This window comes from Ambystoma mexicanum, chromosome 3p, assembly GCF_040938575.1.
Source record: "Ambystoma mexicanum isolate Mex_15411 chromosome 3p, UKY_AmexF1_1, whole genome shotgun sequence".
NCBI classification, from domain to species: Eukaryota; Metazoa; Chordata; class Amphibia; order Caudata; family Ambystomatidae; genus Ambystoma; species Ambystoma mexicanum.
This window is the reverse complement of record NC_090925.1, coordinates 144,203,306-144,224,561: the sequence shown is the minus strand read 5'-3', so window position 1 is coordinate 144,224,561 and position 21,256 is coordinate 144,203,306. Positions and strand designations below refer to the sequence as shown.

The following is a 21,256-nucleotide window of genomic DNA, read 5'->3' as shown; positions in this document are numbered from 1 at the left end:
CTCTGCGCCTTGAGCAGGACTTTCTTAAATTCTGGAAGCTCCTCAAGACCTACTTCTTCACCTCCTCCTTCCCTTCTTTTCTTCTCTTCTAATCCCACAATAGCTGTGATTGGTGTCTGGGGCCCTTATGCATCCTCGGGGCCCCTGACCTCCCACACCCAATATGCCTAGCTCCTGTATACCCTCAGCACTTGCCTTGGCACACCCTCCACCTCAGAGGTTTGCACTTACTCCGAACAAGGCCCCTAGCCATGTAGCACTTATCAACCCAAGCACTTATCATCTGTGGCTCACCCATGAGCACGGACTCCCCAGCACTCACACCCTCTGCCCTTTTTCCTTGCTGCACTTGCACGTTCTGAATACTCACAAGGTATAATAGGTTTGTCCTTCCTCCTGTTCCCTCCACTGCTCTTATTAATTATTGTATTGTTTTGTAATGTATTTCACTCCCTTGTTCCCTCCCCTCCCCTGTGGGCGCTTTGAAACAGTATTTTACTTGCTGTATAAGTGCCTAACAAGCAAACAAAAACAAAAAATAATAAAAATAAGTGTGGTGCAACTCCAGGGTGGAGGTTATTCTCAAGGAAATAATAGCAACAATGAAATGGTGAAGCTTTGGTGATGAACTGCTTATTTTATTGGTCTGTAATTGATTTTCTCTATGTTTATAAATGTATTGTGGATAATTAATTTCTTTTTTAATCGACTGAGTTGAAACTTTTATGTATTGAGTTGTATAAGGTTTGAAATCAGTTACAATAAAAAAATAAAACAATTGTAATTAATCATTGTTAAATGTTATTGCAAAGGTTTGTTATACACTATATGCAATTAAATAAATAAATAATCATTATGGCAAAATCAGAATAATTCACATTTGTGAAAAATACTGACTGTCTTCCAAAAAAGCAGGGGCTTACAGGGTGAAGGTGTGGTGGACTGTATGTTGTAAGTATAGGTCACTTGGAATCACTCTTTGATGGGAGGCTCCATTTAAAGGAAATTGTGGAGATTCAAAATGTTGTAAAATAGGTTCCAACAGGTTGAGATTTGGGCGCGGATCACACAATGGGGCTTATTTAGAATTTGGCGTGTGGCTATGCTGAAGACTACCAGCTTCCCACCGGCGGCATGAAAGCTATTTTTGAAAGAGAGAACTCCATCTGCTTTTCACCAGGTTTCCGATGGCAAAAAGCTAGCAGAAAATCTGCCAGTCCCCATTTCAATGCATGAAGACTGGCAGATTTTCCGCCAGCTTTTCGTCTGCGAAAACATGGTCTAAACCTGGTAGAGTGCTATCTTTAAATAGCCTTCATTCCGCCGGCGGAAAGCTGGCAGATTTCAGCATCCGCCACTCTCTAAATTAGCCCCAATCTGACTGGAACCACAAGAAGCAAGGACAAACGATCTTAAAAGTGCTAGGCAGAAATTCCAGAATACCCTGACAGCACAAATGAGGAACCAGCTTAATCTCCCTTTTTTGAGGAATGCCCTAATGGTCAAACCTGAGGTGTTCCAACATCTACCCAGTCACCATTGTGCTCACACTCCTTCATGAGAGGAACGGGCAATCTCACTAACTGCTTAAAGATACATATACAGAATGCTATAAGTATGTGGAAAGTCATGTGGCAGCTCCTAGAGAGTGGCATGAATGCCAATTTCAAGCCAATATTCAGCATTTGTTTTAGTGTCTAGAGAAGCAATGTCTGATCCTGCTGGAAGATTGATTTTGATTCGTAAGAGTTGGTGGAAATAGTAGACATTCTTGGTCTAAGATTGCAAATGACACAGCAAACCATTGACGTTATTTTATTTATAACCAACATGTTTTTTATTTCCTCTATCATTTAATTTTGCAGCTGGATTGCACTGTCCACATTGGCACAGGCGTACCCTATGGATCAGTGGAGTGATACATGTCATTGTGATCTTGGGTCTTATAGGATTTGGTTTTTGGGGTAAGTATTAAATGGTCACGGCCATTAGAATATATAACTTTGAAAAACGTAATTCCTAGATGGTGAAGTTTGGAGAGTGTCTTCTGTGTTCTTTCAATGTTAATATGAAGCTGCTTTCACTGGATATTTAAAAAAGGAGGGAAACTATTGGCTGGGAATGCAGAGAGAGATGACATATAAACACTGTGGCTTTTGAGAGAAAGGGATAAGTGGTGACACATCAAATTCATATGCAATTGTTAGAGCTAGATTGGAAATGTAGAGCCAGAAATGCCATATAGACAGCCGTCGGTTGGACATCTGATAGGTCTGAAGATTTCCCAGGTGGACCTCTGCAGCATGGGCCTCTCTTGTCTGGGTAGTCTACTTTTCAACATTACCACATCACACACATGCATTGCTGATATAAGAAGAACAACCAGAACTCTGGAACTGTGGCACACACAGGTCTGTTTGTTTCTTCAAATTGGAGATGGGTGACACTGATACTTCATCCTAGTGTTCAACCAGGGGCATCGGCAGGAAGAGGTTGCCAGCACCCACTCTTAGGGCAGCCATTTAAGCTGCCCTAACAGGCGGCGCTGTCATGCTGTGACGGGTCTGACTTTCCAAGGTAGGCAATCTCTATCGATTTGCCCTGTGAGGTGCGGTCACATAAGAGGTACGCTGGTGGAGGGCACAAATGGTGGTTTCTGTGAGGCCAGAGAGAAAGATTATCTAGAGATTTTAGGGGAAATGTGAATTGAAAAACGTGCATGGAACATACTCCTATGCCATAATGCAGTTATTGCTATTAGACAATTTGAGTTATTTCTATATTGCTAGTTTATTTTGTGCACATACACATGCAGTAGTTATCCTTTAAGGAATTCATTAATACATTGATTCGATTGGTTATACTTGTTAATTGATGACATTGAGCACAAGAATAGGGAAAACCTCTAAACACAATAAAAGCAAGCTGTCCACAAGAAACAATACATGAAACAAACTTGTTTATTAAGTCAAACATATATATGGGATAAGGTACCACCACCTGTACTTTAGAAGGCCATTGCAAGTCGCCTCATAGTTCATGGCCATAGAAAGACAAGCATCCACTGGCCGTGTGTCTGTAGTGGGTCAAAGAACCCCAAAGTGCCTTCCAACATTCATATAACACAGCCGGGGTTACTTTATTTTTATTTTTTTTATAAAATATGTATTTCCATTAAATCTGTAAATGTATACATTTCAAATTCAATGCCGCTCTTACCGCCCTCTTTTACGCTCCCCTCAGGCCCCTGAGGGAATACATATGCTCTCATCCAGACCACTCCGCCTCCTCTAATTATCATTTCACCAGATCCCCTTAGCCTTCAGAGGAGACCCCCGTCTCTTTCCTGATTTTGCCTCACAGTCACCTCTTAGATTTGACCCCCGTTGTCTCACATGTAACTTCCTCCTCATTCATGATATTTTCTGATTAACGCTATCCATTCGTATTCATTATGGTTTTCTTTATCATGTAACACAGTGATTGGCTTTTCTATTTCAGAGATGTCCATTCCCTTTAGAGCCCACTCTATTTCAGTTGATAGGTTCTTTCTTTTCTAAGGAATTGTCAGACATGCTCTTGCTGCCACCAGTAAGAAATGTTTCATGTGCAGTAAGCCTCTGCATCTCTCGTCTCTTCACTGAAGCCCGAAATGCATGAACATTTGGTTAATTTCTCAAGGGATTCTTTCTAAATCTTTAATCCAGGCTAACACCTCTATGCCTGGGCTCTCTCTTAAGGCCACCACATATGCCAAAAAGATCCCACTTCCCCACAATTCCTCCATCACTTAGGGCTTTTGGGAGGGAACATCTTCGCTAATCTTAGACATCTGTGTAGCAGCTTTTGAACATGCATTTTATACTGGCATGCTACTAAGGTTTTATGGGCCTTCGTACATAAGAATGACCATCAATTATCTGAAATGTCCATCTCCAAGTCTCCTTCCCATTTCCTCCTTTGCCTCTCTCTCTCTCTCTCTCTCTCTCACACTCACTGAATGTAGCCCTGGGCAGAGCTTTATAGGGCTTAGTAATAAGTCCTCTTGAGTTAGTCCAAGTGTCCAGTACTCACTTGAAGGGAGTTCATTCTATCTGGAGCTATGTTGCCCATTTTGAATCCATTTAAATGGCTTTCAGCTGGAGGTACATGAACAAGAACGCTTTCCTTGTAGTCTTACCATTCCACAGTTCCCACATTCCCAGTATGCCGTGGTTTCTAATCTTAGCGGGGAGGTCTTCTGGTGAAGTCCATAGCCACTCACCCACTGTTATAGGAGCCATTACCTGGTTCTCTAAGAATACCCATTGTTTTCCTTTTTCAGGTGAGCCACTAAAACTCTCAATTGGGATGCCCTGTAGTAATTCTCTAATTTAGTGAATCCTAATCCTCCCTCCTCTTTGGATAATATCACGGTTTGGTACGTGATCATTAGATTTTTACGTTGCCACAGAAATCTAGGCAACCTGGCCTTTAATTCTGTTACGTTTGAAGCCGGTACATTCACAGGCAACATTTAAAATAATAAAATCATGGGAAGGATATGTTTTTTTACGAAATATAGCCTCCCCATTAACGAAACGGTAAGTTTGGCCCATGAATTGAAACACCTGTCCACTTTGTTTAGGAGAGGGGGATAATTAGCTTAATAAAGATCCTCTACCCTTCTAGTAAGGCGTGGCTTCAAGGTCTTGTATTGCCTCCTTTACCACTCTCCCCTAAGGGAACAATATTGATTTCTATATTTTTATTTTGAATGCCTAAAATCCCTGTATTGATCTCCTTAAATGCATCTGGGATGGATGTGACAGGGTTGGTTAAGTGGAACAGCATACCCCAAGCGAATAGCCCCATTTTAAATTCATGTCTTCCCACTTCTATGCCCCTTATTTTCTGGTTCTTTCTTATGTTTACTTTGAGAGGCTTCAATGCTACCACAAGTATAGTGCTTCGACTGGCCTCCTTAAACACTGTACAAAGCAAAGCAGAGTGCAACAATCTTTTAAGACCACTTGTTTCTCTGGGGCACGAGATTCATTGCCTTTCCCTTATTGCCAATCTATCAAGATCTCGGTCCACATACATATTAACTTCTCATCCTATGATCGTTAGGCCTACCATTTTATCCAGTACTTCCCATAAGGCTTTTTCTCTGAAAGAATACTGCCCCTGGTACAGACTGTTAATGGAACATAATGACACCTTAATATTTTCCATATGGCCCTTTACTGTCAGAACTCTTCCTCTTCTAGTATTCTCTCGACTTTTCCTACTTCCAGTCATTGCCCTCTCCTTCTCTCCTCACATTTCCGACGTCTCCAAGAAGTCAAACTATCAGCTGCACCTCCTCAGAGGTATTGTTCTTTTCCTCATTTTCCCCCAGAAGCTCACTGTCGCCAGAGCTCTAGTCCTCTCAAGGCTGGACTACTGCAAGAGCCTCTTGCTAAATCTTCCTGCCTCTACTCTCCATCCTCTACAACTTATCCAGAACAGGACTGCAAGAATTGTCCTTGGCCTCAAGCCCACGGATCATATCTCCCCAGTTCTGAAATCTCTTAATTTGCTCCCAGTGGCAGCAAGGATCAAGTACAAGACCCTCTGCATTGTCCACAAGGCTTTCTGTGGCCTGCGACCGCACTACCTCCAACTCGGTATTCCTAAGTATCTCCCTTCTCAAGCTCTCTGCTCATCCACCTCCAACTCTCTAAGGGTCCGCTGCTTTTCCAAGCAGAGATTTGGGGGCAGATCTCTTCCTTTGGCTGGAGCCTCCCTCTGGAACAGCCAACCTCTCTCAAACTTGAGCAGAACCATCTTTGGTTCCGGAATCAACTCAAGACCTTCCTCTTCGCTTCGGCTTTTTCTGTTCCGCTCCCCTGCTGATGACCCGTCTGTTCCACGCACTGGTCACCTGGCCTCCCTCTGAACTTGGGCCCAGGTCCATGCCTGTCCAGTTGCACCTCGCACTGCCTCTTGGCTCCCCCAGCACTTGTGGTCTGTATCTGTAACCCTACAGTCCCCTCTCTCTGCACTTCTAAGCCACCCGCTGGCTGCACTGTCTGATTACCGGCACTTAGTCACCTGCTATCTGATCTGATTACCTTCAATTCTCCATCCCCCCGTTTTGCACTTCTCCACCCCCCTTTTGCATTTCTGCCCTCCCACTTCCCTGCGCTTGCCAAATCTGAATTATACAAGGCCTAGTAAGATTGTTGTTTTGTCCTACCTCTGTTTCCCCCTCCTTGTCTTGTCGTGCCTAGAAACACTTGTGTATGGGCACATTATAAATGCCATAGCATATCATATCATATTTTGAAGGACAATCCCCAAAGCTCCTTTTTTGCAATCTCTTGATGCCCAGAAAGTTTGTCCCATATGCTTTCCCGGGATTCTATGTTCCTCTACTTGCTTTAGTCTGGTATCCTGTATGAAGAGGATGTCTAGACTGTTCTATCTAAACTGTATTGCAACCAACAATCTTTTAGTAAGGGAATTTAAGCCTTTCAGGCTGTGCTCATCATCTTCCGGAATTCCTTGCTCCCATGAGCATCTTTCTCATTCCGACTGCTTTATCTCTGTCCTCTCTTTTCTGCTGATATTTTTTGGGGCTTTTGCATAGGAACCTCTTGTTCATTCGCCGATATATAATGATGAAGTGCTTGGGTTGCTTCTTCTACATTAGTGATCCTGCAATCTTTGCCTTTGTGTTCCATTACGAGAGCAAAGCTGTAACCGCATTGGTATCTTATTCTGTGGGAAGTTAGCCATGTTGTCAGTTGTTTGCATTCCCTTCTGAAAAATCATTATTCTGGAACCTTCATGTTCAATCACTTCATCGTTTCATGCTTTCATTAGCACTACTGGCCTTTGCTTAAAATAGTGGCATTTTACCACCATCGCTCTAGGTACTTTAGTTGATCCTCCTCCCGTGTGCACCCTATCGCTTCCATTTATTATGTCTTCACTTTTCTTTTTGTGGCTCCAGATTGAGATGTCTGGCTTTGAAATTCATGCCAAGGATATCCCCAGGCAATTTTTCAATCAAGGCCCTCTCATCTCGCTTTGACTTTGTCCACTCTTCCTCTCAGTTCTGAATGGAAGATTGGATATCTGAGCACAGTAAATTGATCTCATGGAGAATGTCTAATACATCTCCTTTGCTAGCCACTTCCATTCTCCCCTCATCTCTTGCTTCTTCTTGTATGCTCTGCTCCGTATCTATTGCAGTCTGGTATTGCCTGCAGAACCTTTGTAGTGTCTCCATCCCTGTCTGGGCTTTGGGTGGTATCTTGTCTCTCACTCTGATCTTATATTCATCCTTCCGGTTTGTTCCCAGCCTTTCTCGCTCGTGTTTCTTCCCGGTGTTGCTTGGCAGGGCTTGGATACTTTAGAAGATCCAACTTCTGGCACCCCTGGCCCTCTGCTTTGATGCTTTTATCTTGTCCACTTCTGATGGTGGAACATATTTTGTGTTCGTCAGTGTATTGCGCCCCTTCCATGATCTTTTGGGGAGGCCCTGCCAGAGTCTGAACTTTCAGAGGGGTGGCTTACCTGTGTTTTCTTATGTGAAGATTTACTTGGATTTTTCTTTTTCCATGGTTTCTGTTTGGTGCAGGTTTCATGGAGAAAGGGGCGAGCCTCCCCAGATGCCACACTGCCTGAGGGACAAACACTCTGGCAAGCGGAACCCTGCAAGACTGCCAGAATCAGGAAAAAACCCTTCCAAGGGAAAAACCTGTGGGATGACCCGGCAGCACTGATGGGACATGGATGGTTGAGGCAGAGGCTGAACAGGAACCAAGCAGGGAGAACACGAAAGCCAGGAGGAGAAAGGAGGAGCAGGAAGGAAGGAAGGCAAAACAAGGAGGAAGGTAAGCACTAAGCTAGGTACAGGAACACTAGCATTGAGACACACCGAGCTCCGGCAGCGTCTGCCTAAGAGACTGCAGTGTCGAGGAATGAACCAGAGGATAGACTGTCCCTCGACCTTTCAGGAGTAACATTGAGTGCCATTTTGGAAAGATTGCACCTGCGGCTCGCGAATGGTGTCTCCAGGCTGCCCTCAAGGACCATGGGCGAAACGGCATGACAGTTTGCCTCCTCCGAAACACTTGCTCACCAGGTTTGCCCGGATGATGATGATGAAAACGGCAGAGGAGATGTGGTGCGTGAATGTTGGTAGTGGGTTCCCATGATCTTTCGCTCTGGGAAAACCCTTCCAGTCCACTAGCTACTGTAATCATACCGTAATCACCCTCTCCTGTATCTTGAATAACACAATCTGGAGACTTCGCATTCCAGTTGTTGATCGGCAGCGACAACGGGGGGGGGGCACTGGTGCCTTCTTGGATGGAGAATGATATGGCTTCAGCGGAGAAGTGTGAAATACAGGATGTATGCACTTTCAAGTAACAGGTAGGGTCAAACGAAAGGCAACTGGGTTGATGATCTTGTTTACAACGAACATACCATAATAATGAGGGGCGAGTTTTCTCAGACCTAGGTGTCTGAGTAAATGCTTGGATGATAACCAAACCAAATACCCCACCGCATAGGGAGGAGAATCCTGACATTTGCGGCCAGCAAATGTTTTGGTGGTTTCTCTGGCTTTCAATCGATATTCTCCAACCAACTTGTGTATGGATGTTAACTCTGAGACCCTGGTATCCACAGTAGGAATGTTTGAAGATCCAGAGGGTATAGAAGGTAGAATGGATGGAGGGTACACATAGTTGCAAAAGAAGGGACTAGTTTTCAGTGAAGTGTGAGTTGAGCTGTTGAATGCAAATTCTGCAATGGGAATCAACGCATCTTAATTGTCATGTATTTGTGAAGAGAAACAACAGAGAAACTGTTCAAGGGTCTGATTAACCCATTTGTGAGTCCATTGCTCCGCGGGTGATACCCGGAAGAATGTGCTCTTTGGACTCCAAGTAATCAGCAAAGCTGAGACCAAAATCTTGAACTATATTGTCTACTTCTGTCCGAAATTATGGTGGATGGAAGTCCATGTAGTCAAAATATTTCAGTGAGGTACACGTTTGCCATTTTTGAGGCAGAGGGGTGTTTATCCAATGGAGTAAAATGGGCCAAGCGGGAGTATGCATCTATGGTGAAGATTATAACAGTACAACCCTGGGAGGGGAGAAGATCCACTATGAAGTCAGTGGCTATGACTTGCCAAGGTCTAGAAGGCAGTTTTGGTTGGTAGAGTAATCCAGATGGTTTATGGTTATCATGTTTTTTTTGGGCATAAACCACACACAAATGCACGTGTGTTTTAACAAATTGTGCCATTTTAGGCCACCAGAATTTACTTTGGAGTGTCTGCAAAGTGACTTTTTCTCCTTGATGGCCCGCGAACTTAGAATCATGACATAGTGAGAGAATGATTCCTCTAGTTGAATCCGTAGGCAGAAACAAACAATTTCCTTTAAAAAAGCAGACCATCTCTAGTGGTAAGGCCCAGAGGGTTAGAACATAGGTACAATTATCATTAATAATTACTATTATTATTATTATTATTATTAACTGCCAGTCCTTGTTTTATTTATTTATTTACTTGCTTTTAATCGAAAAATGTTAACGATTTTTACAAGAACCTTTCTTCTTCTTCAGATGTGCTAAGGCGCTTATCATGGTCATTTTTGCGATGATAATTCTCAGGTCATAGTCATTTTGCGCCTTCTCTCTCAGGATTACCCTGTCATTTAATTGTTCATCGTGTTTTGATTACAATAGGCGATTTCACTTGCCATCTCTGCTGTTTTCATATGGGTCTGTGTGTTGGAAATCATTTCGAAAGCTAGATCTATCAATTTTACTGCCGCTATAGTCCATCTAGTTGTTTCTCCTGAGATTAGCCAATTCCAGACCGCCTCTTCATCTAGCGTCGTCGCCCCTTGCAGACATGATTGTAAATATCTGTCTCTGTTTGTACTGGTTTTTGGGCATCTTAGGACTAGATGTTGCAATGTTTCCACTTCTTTGTTTTTGCATAGGCGGCCACTGTTATCCATTTTCGATGATCTAATGGCTAGAATTTGGTGGGTCATCAGCAGGTTTAATCTTGCCTCCAAAAATGTGCTCCTCATCTTTTTATTTGGAAAATTTTTGCAGTAATTCAGTGGCTCTTTCACCCTATTAAAAGTCGGTGGAAGGTGGGTGAGTAGCTTATTTACTCTCGCTGTGTCTACAGTACGGATCCAATCCATGAGTTCAATTTTTATCTTTACTCGGTCTGGGGTTGTTTTGAGATCTTCCTCTGTGCATGATATTTCATTTAGCGTTTCTTGTATTGTTGCTGCCCAATTGTTGAGCGCTTTACAGGTGCCCATTTTCAATTCTTCTGATATCACCGCAAATATTGGTAAGGAATCGGCCATTATGATTTTTCTATATAGTCTCAGCTTGCTTTGTTTCACTGATGAGGCCAATGAGACCAGGCCCAATTCCCTTCTAATTGCGGGCATGGAGGTTGATTTGGGTAGGCCTAATACTGCCTTCCACACGTAGCCTTCCATTTTTTGCCATATTGAGTTCGGTAAGTTGAAGACGGCTTCCATACCATAAAGGATAGAAGGCACAACCTTTGCCTTGTAAAATTTTATCGCTGGAACAATGGAAAACTTCCCAAATTTTTTGTCAACCAGTCTAGTTTGTGCTGTAAGTCTTTTAACTTTGTCCCATAACTGATCTTGTATTGCTTTGTCGCCTGATGATCCATCTAAGGTTACCCCTAGGTATTTAAACTTGTCGACTACTTCCAATTTGGCGTTCTCCAAATGCCAATTCAGCTGCTTCGTATTTTTGTTTGCGTTTTTTTCGAAGACCATCACTTTAGTTTTTGTTGTGTTGATTTCCAGATTATTTGTTGACATATAGTTTGCCAGATTGTTCAATTTTCGTTGCAGCCCAATTGGAGTTTGGTCGATAATGATGGCATCGTCTGCGTACAATAGTCGTGGGATGGTTTCATTTCCAATTTTTGGTGGGCAAGCTTGTATTTTTTCCTCTTCGATCTGATAGTCACCCAAAAAAGCAATGAACAGGGCTGGAGCTAGTGGGCAGCCTTGTTTGACACCTCACTGGATTGCAATCTCTTCCGACAAGGTACCTTGTTTGCTTTTTTGTATTTTCATGAAGCGCTTTTATTGGGGCCATGATGGACGTTGGGCATTTCCACTTGCTCAGTTTTAGCCATAGTTTTTCTCGGTCGATTTTATCAAAAGCTTTTGATAGATCTACGAACGCTAGGTAGATTCTTGGGGCTCCTTCTTTAACTTTCGCTTTCAGAATCTGTAGGATCAGTATATTTATTGTCGTGCCTCCCTTCTTCTGAAATCCTGTCTGAAAAGTGTCGAAGCAGGGTGCAGTATTTGCCCATGTTCTGAAATGGATCAACAGCTGGGTTGCATAGATTTTGCCCACAATGTTTAACAGCGCTATGGGCCTGTAGCTTTCTGGGTCTTCTCTTTCGCCTTTTTTATACACTGGCACAATTATGGCCTTTAGCCATGTTTCCGGGACCATTTTTGTCTGGGCACAATGCGAGAAGATTTTGCTTATTATCACTGCCCAAGCGTTCGCCGATTGCTTTAGGTCAACATTTGACAAGCCCTCAGGTCTGGGGGCCCTTGATGTTTTTACATTTTTGATAGTCCTTTCAATGTCTGTAGCGTTTGCCACATTCACCCAAGTGGCTGTCGGGTCCGATAATCCTTTAGTTGTTTGTGTTTTCGGTCGCTCAAATTGTGCCGTTAGATATGCTTTCCAACTTGACTCAGGGACTTGATTTGTCAGTTCCGGTGGCTTCGAGGGATTTGTTGCTTTGATTATTCTCCAGAAATCGTTTGTTTTCTTTGAGCCAAGACTTTTCAACATACTTTCCGCGTCCTGTTGATACATCCGTAATCTATGTTGCTTTAGCCACTGATTATATTTCTTAGCCTCCATCTGCCAGTTTTCCCAGTCTTCCTGCTGGTCTCTTTTTATTGCAATTTTTCTTAAACTCCTCACCACTTTTCTTCTTTCAACCACCAGTTTATCATATGTGTGCAATGCATTTGACGTTATCTTCTGTTGACTCCTCGCTGTTTTTTTATATGGTATTAGAAATGGTAGGTAGTTCGGTCGAATTTGTGGTACTTGTCCTTGGGCTTCATCTGGAAGTCTATATCTTGCTGTTATCGTTTTTACATCTTCTTCTGTCAGACGGACTCTAGATTGCTGGTTGTTTATTTCGAGATTGTGTTTGTACACATGATTTTCTGTTTGTGATCCTGTCCATTTACATGTCAGCAAATTATGATCACTGTGTGTGGTTCTTTGAACTTTGTATTCCGCAATTCTGTCGACACGAAGATGTAATCTAGGGTAGCTTTTGCATTCAAGCTCTCCCAAGTTGGAATGTTCTTTTGCTTCGGAAATAGGGCTGCGATGTTATGAAGATTTTCGGTGTGCTGGCTATTTTCCCTGGCGTTGCCATTGCTTCCATAAATAGGCTATCGCTTTACCTGGTTCTGTGTGATTTTTTCCTCCGTCCCTGCGCACTTAGGTTGTTCTTTCTGTGTTTCTCTTTGCTGGTTCACTCCATGTAGATCTCTTGCTTTCTCCGGGGTACGAAGTAGGTGGTCTAAATTCGGGTGTGCTTTTGCCCAATCTGGGCAAGCCGCGTTTTGACATTGGTCTTTTAGTTGGAACACCCTCTCCCGGGCCAGGGCCTGTCTTTGGTTGTCGTCTTCAGTTCTTAAGGTATTCCCGCCTCCTTCAGAGGGTGCCTCCTGATGTTCTTTTAAGGTGCTTAGCTTCCGTCTTTCTTCTCTTTCTTCTATTTGCCACCGGATTGCTTTCGCCGCATTCCTTTTTTCCTGCAAGAGCTGCGACAAATCTATAGCTGGTGATCCTTCTAGCCCCATGGTGACCCCGGGGTCTGTTGGCTATCCCCTCCGGAATTTACCTCGACCGCTTCCAGCAGTTCTGCGTCCGATGGATCGTTTTCCGGGTCTAATTTTCGTTTCTGCTGGTTAAAGAAAAATGCTTTCAATGTTCCTGACAAGGATACTGGCAATGGTCCTTTTTGCATTCCCTCATTTTTTTTTTGAGGTTTCTTTTTTATATTTTCTTCTGTCGTTTTCGTTTTTCCTAGCTGTGCACATCCTGTTTCTTGGGTGTTCTTTGCTGTTTTCATTATATTCGTCTTTTCTTGATTTTTTCTTTGCGTTGTAGGTTTATTGGTAGTTATCCTTTTTTCCGTTTTGCTTCTAGGGCTTTTTTCTCCAGTTCCGTTTCCGAATCTGAGTCTGACGTCCCCCTTTCACTTTCTCTCCAACTTTCTTCTGTGCTGCTTTCTTTCCCTTTGTGCCTGATGGATTTATTGAGTGGCATTTGCATCCGATTTTCCTCCCTTTGTTTTGTCTCTTCTCCTATGGCGTTCTCACAATGTCAGCAGACCCTGGATTCCTGTGTACGCTTGCTTGTACGACTGTTTTGGGATTTTTCTCTTGTGGCCAGTCAGGCCTACTTCCTTCCTCATTCTCTTGTGGTAAATTGTCCACATCCACACTTTCCCTTTCTTGAGTGGCAGTCAGACTATTAGCCTGGCTCTTTGCCAATTCCGCTCTCTGCGTCTCTTTGGTATGCTCGTTGGGGCTATCTGTTTGACCTCAGACTTTCTCACGGCGTTTCTCTAGGCCACTCCCCTCCGTGTTCCCCATCCTTGTGGGGCTCCTCCCGGCCCGCCCTGGGTCAGGCAAGCCTGTCTGTCCTGCTCCGCGGTTTGCTGGCTGTTCTGGTGATTTCTTCTCCCTCCGGTCCTCGGCGCCGCAGCGCTCCTGCTGAGGGTCCTTCAGCGGCTGCCCTCCGGCTGCCGTTCCCGGAAACCCACTTACCTTAACGGCAGTGTGCAGGGCATTGGTCACCTCGGATCCTGGTAGGTCTTGTTTTCTTTCACTGCTTGGTTTTATTTGCAGGACTTGTGGTTCTGTTGTTACTTGTGCGTCTTCCACCTCTGGTTCGAAGACACACAAGGCTGCCGTCGTGCAAGCCTCTCTGAGCTCGTTGTTCACGCTGTTATAACGAGTCCTCGGAGTATGTAGCTCCTTTTTTCCCTCGTGGGCAGTTTCTTCACTGAGAGGCGTCTTGGATTTCAACCGCCTGGCTGGCGATTTCACACTCCTTAGACGCCGTTTGCTGTTGTCAGTATCTGAATCTATCACCTCGTCCGATTTTTCATTTCTGGTATTTTTCCGCCCTTGATGTAACGGTGGTCTCTCAGATTTCTGGGCTGCGTCCATATTGCGTCTGCCTCTGCCCCCGCAGACTCCCGCAGACTCCAGCAGACTCAACTCTCCTCACCCAACTCCGCTCACCGCTCCGCTCTGGGTGCAGGGTTTTTAAGCCCTCCCACATGCTGTAGTAGACAGGGGAGAGAGACTCCAGCAGACTCAACTCTCCTCACCCAACTCCGCTCACCGCTCCGCTCTGGGTGCAGGGTTTTTAAGCCCTCCCACACTCTGTAGTAGACAGGGGAGAGAGACTCCAGCAGACTCAACTCTCCTCACCCAACTCCGCTGCCAGTCCTTGCTCCTAGCTGTGTCTTGACGAACCTGCTCTAAGGCATTCTCGACATGACACAGAATTACTGTATCAGAAAACAATCTGGAATAGGTTATAGACGTTTCTGACAAAAGATCTGGGCAATGTGAAAGGGCATCAGCGATGATATTCTGTTGACCGGGTATATGAGTCACCTGGAATTGAAATTGGGTGAAGAACTAAGCCCAACAAGCCTGTCGGCTATTCCTGCTCAAAACCTTGACTACATGGTCCTAGTGTTTGGCTGGATCTCAGGAATAAAGAAGGATGTCATCCAGATATACAATGACGAATTTAAACAGCATGTCTGAAGAAATACGATTGATGAATCGTTGAAAAACAGCCGTTGCATTGGATAACCCAAAAGGCACCACCAGGTTTTCGAAGTGCCCGAAGGGTGTTCGAAAGGCAGTTTTCCACTTGTCTCCTGCTCTGATTCGTATGAGGTGGTAAACCCCACGTAAAGCCAACTTAGAGAAAAGCACAGCTCCTTGTAGGGCTTCTAGGATGTCAGAGATAAGGGGCAGAGGATACCTATCCTTCTGGGTCACCTGATTAGGCCTTGGTAATCCAAGCATGGGTGAAGTTCAGACATAACCTTTTTCAGCACAAAGCATAAGGAAGCAGCTGCCAGAGATTTAGATGGCCGAATCAATCAATTTTTGAGATTATTCTCTAGGTTTTCCTTCAGGCAATCTTTTCCGGCACCGATAAGATGCACATTCTGTCAATGTATATAATTTCCTGGTCAGCGGCTTCTATGGCACAATCCTCAGGACGGTGCAGTAGCAGGATTTGTACAAGAGATTCTTTAAAAAAGTCAGCAAATTCTTTATATATGATGGGTACATGATTCAGATTGGAAAGCGAAACCTTCTGGTCTTCAAAGTTGTTTACTGAAAGGTCTTGATAACCATCGAATATTTGAGATAGACAGTGGTTCAGACAAAACTCAGAACCCAGGAACAAGGATCCAGCGGTCCAATTGATGTAAGGAATGTGCCTGTGTAGCCAGGGCATTCCTAAGATCACTGGATAGTGAGCTGCCTTGATGATGTTGAAGCATAAATGTTCACAATGGTTGTTGTTGGACAACAGAAGCGGTTTGGAACGTTGAGTAATCAGGTTTTTTTGGCATCTCAAACTGTCAGAGTCCGAACTTTCAGAGGGGTGGATAAACCTGTGATTTCTTACATGAAGATTTATTTGATATCTAGGCAAGACAGAGATGGAACTCGAGGCAGAGGTATCGCCATAATATCTAGAGTAAGTCTCTCACTGAGACTAGCCCCCCCACAAACCTTGCAATCTTGTGAAATCCTGACGGCCAAACTCCCCCTATCCAACTCTCAGTGGGCCTCATTACGACCCTGGCGGAGTGGGTTTACGCCAGCGTTATTCGCGGCGGACCCGTCCGCCCTACTACGAGTTCCCGTAGCGCCATGGAGCGTTTTCTGCCTGGTTTTTCCGGGTGGAGAAATCCATGGCGCTACGGGACCTTGTTGTTAATTACGCCACCGTATTTTACGGTGGCGTAATTAACGCCTTCCCCACTCCCATTATACCCTATGGGGCAAAAATGGGAATGGGGAAGGGTAAAATGGGGGATGGGGATTTACCGCCCCGGCAAGGTCGGAATGGGGCGGAAAATCCGCCAACCCCCATGGCGCTATCGGCAGCTTTCCGCCGTGCTCCATGGTGCATTTTGCACCGCGATTTCCGCCAGGGTCGTAATGAGGCCCAGTCACTCACCATCCATTTAATCTACAGACCACCTGGTCCTCTTGGGACATTTGAAGAGGATATGTACAGTATACTAACCAACGGTGGTCATTCATAATGTAGAATGCAATAATGTAGAAAGTCAAAATGTCAAATTTTTTTTTTTAGAAAACAATAATCTCGAAAAACAATAATGTCGAATTTTTTCTACATTTTTTCGAATTTTTCGAAAAAAATAAATATATATATAATTAAAATGTGTTGAGTATAAGGGGTGAAAGGGTGGTGGGGGGTGGCCGGGGGGTGTTGGGTGAGGGGGGTTGGGGGGGACCTCCCCTAGTAAATGATACTCTTCTTGTTTATTTATAAATAAATATATATATAATTAAAATGTGTTGAGTATGAGGGGTGAGAGGGTGGTGGGGGGGTGGGGGGGTTGGCCAGGGGGTGTTGGGTGAGTTGGGCTGGGGGGGGGACCCTCCCCTAGTAAATGATACTCTTCTTGTTTATTTATTTATTGATAGTGCTAATTGACATTTTTTTTCGACATTTTTTTTTCTAAAAATTGTCTCTTTTCATTATATGTATAGGTTTTTGACATTATTGTTTTCTACGTTTTTTTTTCTACATTTTTGTAAGTCGACATTTTTTTTTCTACATTATGACTATAAACCCTAACCAACAACCTTAAAACAACTTCACAGTTCGCAATTACTACTATTAGGTGATTTTAATCTAGGCTTCAATGACCCGGCAGACAAGAATGCCCATGAAATAGCCAACATTATTACTGCAGTAGGACTGCCACAAAAAACCAACAAGCCTACCCATATCAAAGGGAGAACCTTAGATTGGGTAGCCGACTATAATTGCACCGCCACCATCACTTCCATCTTGCCCTTAGCATGGACTGATTACTCCCTTGTGTCCTTCATACTATCAACCACCAGATCACCTCCCATGGCCGCCCAAACTGTCCCACCTTTCCCAACCAGATATAAAAAGCATATCACTATGGACAAAGTGATCCCTGCCATCCTCCCCACACTAAATTCACTGCCTGACAACCTAAACCCTGACACCTTGGTCCATGAATATAATATAATTATGCTTACCACATTGGACAAGATCGCACCACTCAAACGGAGACCAAATAAACCTAAAGCCCACCTAAACAAGTGGTTTACTCCACAATTAAAGGACCTACGTCTCCTAAAAAGAAAATGTGAATCTACCTGGATATTATACCCGTCCGTTGAAAACAAAGTCAGTCTAGCTACAATCTCCACGCCATATAAAAATGAAATCTGCCTGGCCAAACAAAACTCCTACAACGAGCGGATTGCTAACTCTAACTCAAGTATGAGGGAACTATTTACCATACTAAAAGAACTAGAGTCTCCGATCCCCATACCTGACATCTGCATCAAAAATAAAACCTGGTGTTCAGATATTCAAAACGCTCTAGCCAATAAAGTAAAGACTCTTCAAAATAAAATAAACCATAAAAAAGCCTCTCTGAATATACAGCACCCCTCTAGCACCCCTGGTCCCAGCGACATACCTTTGACCAAGGTCACTAGATTCTGCTTCACTAAAACCTCCATCCTAGAGGTAGAAAAAGTTATCTTATCTCATAAAACCTCTAACTGCAAAGGTGACCTCTGCCCAGCTCAAATTATAAAAGATGCCGCCAGAGACTTGTCCCCATTTATATCTAAACTGATTAATGCCTCTTACACCTCTGGCACCATCCCCTCCAACCTAAAACAATCATGGGTACTCCCCCTCCTAAAGAAACAAACCCTAGACCCACTCATTCCCACCAACTACCGTCCCATCACGACGGTACCCTTCCTTCTCAAAATACTGGATAAGGTTGCATACACACAGACCCAAAAAGTTCTCGTATCACTCAAGCTCCTGGGAGTAATGAGTGATACGAAAGCCATTACATTCGAAAGCCAGATGAATGTAATCTGGCTTTCGCCCACTACATGGGGCAGAAACCACCCTGATTGACTTAAAAACACAGATCGATGAGCTGAGAGATAAATGTAACACAGCCCTCCTCCTACTTTTAGATCTCTCAGCTGCATTTGATCTTGTGGATCATAAGGTTCTGTGCAATCACCTGGACTCAGCAGCTAATTGTTTTACAGAAGCCATTAAATGGATCGAATCATTCTTGAGTGAGAGAACCATGAGGGTCTTCTCACCTTCAGCAGCAGCGGACCCTATCCCGATCACGTGTGGTGTACCTCAGGGCTCATGTGTCTCCCCTACCCTGTATAAAATATTCACCAAACCTTTGTTCAATGATCTGGACCTTCTGGGTATCACCTAAACTAACTATGCAGATGATGCACAGATTCACCTCCCTCTTTCTGGGGATTATGGCAAAGATTTGGCGCTGGTGAATAGGGTATATCTCATCATTTTTTTATTTATTTTATTTATTTATTTATTTGAATTTGTAAAGCACCCACTGCCCTGGGGCATTGTGGCACTGTTAAGAAGGCTTACTTGGTTACATAAGTGCATTAGCAGGCATACAAAGATGTTGCTTCGTGAAAATTAAAAAGTGCATGACATAAAATGCATGGTTATAGTGGTAGACTGTATGGTACAAACACATTGTTTATGTTAGCATCACATAGTTTACGTTGTCAAGTAGGTGGCCGAAAGCACGGTGCCTGCCATGTCTTATATGGCGGTAGCTACAAGTAATTGCCTGGTCATAATAGTGAACATATACAGGGTGTCAGCCATAGGTTGCATGGCGGCAGCGACCCATATGTGTAAAGTCGTAATCAAGGGTAAATGTGTGATGCCAGGCATAATAGTACAGTGGAGGCATGTAACACAGGTATGCACGGAGGAGATTAACACAGAGTAGCATGGGGCCAGCCGCCATATGCGGGGAGGCAAGTGCATACTATTAGATAGTTTTAAAATCTGCGGGCAGTGGGGTGCTGCATGTCTTTGTGTAATTTATGGGCAGCTACACCTACTTACTGGGTAGGGGCGAGGAGGGTAGTATACATATAGGAGGGTGGGGGGTCATTATGCATACTGGGAGCAGCGGAGGGTGGACTCAAGCATACTGGGAGTAGAGGAAGGTTGGGAGGAGGGACACAGGCATACTGGGAGTAGGGGAGGGTGGAGAGGGGGGACACAGGCATACTGGGAGTAACAAGGGTGGGGAGGGGGGACACAGGCATACTGGGAGTAGCGGAGGGTGGACACAGGCAAACTGGGGGTAGCGGAGGGTGGGGCGGGGGTACACAGACTTACTGGGGGTAGCGGAGGGTGGGGAGGGGGGACACAGGCATACTGGGGGTAGCAGAGGGTGGGGAGGGGGGAACACAGGCATACTGGGAGTAGCGGAGGGTGAACACAGGCAAACGGGGGGTAGCGGAGGGTGGGGAGCGGGGACACATGCATACTGGGGGTAGCGGAGGGTGGCGAGGGGGGACACAGGCATACTGGGGGTATCGGAGGGTGGGGAGGGGGGAACACAGGCATGCTGGGAGTAGCGGAGGGTGGGGAGGGGGGACACAGGCATACTGGGAGTAGTGGAGGGTGGGCAGGGGGAACACAGGCATACTAGGGGTAGCAGAGGGTGGGGAGGGGATGGATGGCCACACACGAACTATGCCTGAATGATGAGAAGACAGAGCTGATAATCCTGGGTACCCACTCCAACATCAACAAATACTCTGCATTCACCATAGATGGAAATGTCATTAAAGTAACTAAGGAGGTAAAAACCCTAGGCTTTTACCTTGATTCGACCATGTCCTTTGACAAACAAGTGAAATCACTACTACTACACTACTGCTTACACTTGTAAGCTTATCAGGGCAGGTAAACCATTCCTTTCAAATAAAAGCTGCATGATCTTGGCCAGATCATTAGTACTATCAAGGTTAGAATATTGTAACAGCCTATACAGTGGCGCTAATAAAGCACCATCCAGAGGTTACAAACTCTTCAAAATAATGCCTTAAGATCGGCACTAGGCATTAACAAAGAGAACATATTTCCGCTACTAGAAGGCAATATAAATGGCTCTCCACCCACAATAAAATCTTGCTAAAAACGGTCTCCTTGACCCATAAAGCGCTAAACAATGCTGCCCCAAGCTACCTCTCAGTCAGATTAAAGAGAAGAATGACCATTAGGATGACAAGAACTGGTAATGCCAATTGCCTCGTGGTGCCGAGATTCAGACTTACCAAGATTGGAGGTAATAGCTTCCCTGTGAAGGCTGCTAAACTCTGGAACTCTCTGCCACACGAGCTCAGAGTAGACCAACCATACTTACATTTTAGAAAAAACTATATCAACCTGCTCAACTCCACTGACCACTAGCTCGCTCTTCTCCCTTTCATTCAGCCCGAACTCTCCTGTATATATACTGTTTTTCTAGGACCTGTTTTGTAAATATGTACACTTGTCTGTATTTCACTTTTTATTCATACCTGTAATTATATTGTATACCTTGTTTTGATTGTAATAACTTGACCTACTTGTAACCTTGTAAGCTGTGCATCTCCTTAATGCTGTGCCCTGTTACCCTCGGGTTTGCCGCGCATTAGAAAGAAAGAAATAAATAAACAAACAAACAAACAAACTTGGCTTTTTCGTCTTTCGTGGTTTCTGTTTTTTGTGGATTTCATGGAGAAAGGGGCGACCCTCCCCCTGCCTGAGGGATGAACACTCCAGCAAGGGGACTCCTGCAAGACTGCTAGAAGCAGGAAAAAAACATTCCAAGGGAAACAGCTGGATGATGACCCGGCAGCACAGATGGAACACGGCTGGTTGAGGCAGAGGCTGAACAGGAACCAAGCAGGGAGAACACGAGAGCCAGAAGGAGGAAGGAAGGAAGGCAAAACAAGGAGGAAGATAAGTGCTGAGCTAGGTACAGGAACACTAG

At 44.4% G+C, this 21,256-nt stretch overlaps 1 protein-coding gene across 1 annotated transcript in view; it reads left to right on the top strand.

The window, feature by feature from the left end:
• The window catches only part of LOC138580171 (killer cell lectin-like receptor subfamily B member 1B allele A), a 613,615-nt gene that overhangs the window by 127,813 nt on the left and 464,546 nt on the right, over positions 1-21,256 (top strand). The window contains exon 2 of the mRNA XM_069650501.1: positions 1,866-1,964. Within this exon, the coding sequence (XP_069506602.1) occupies positions 1,866-1,964 (99 nt within the window). The remainder of the gene's footprint in view (positions 1-1,865; positions 1,965-21,256) is intronic.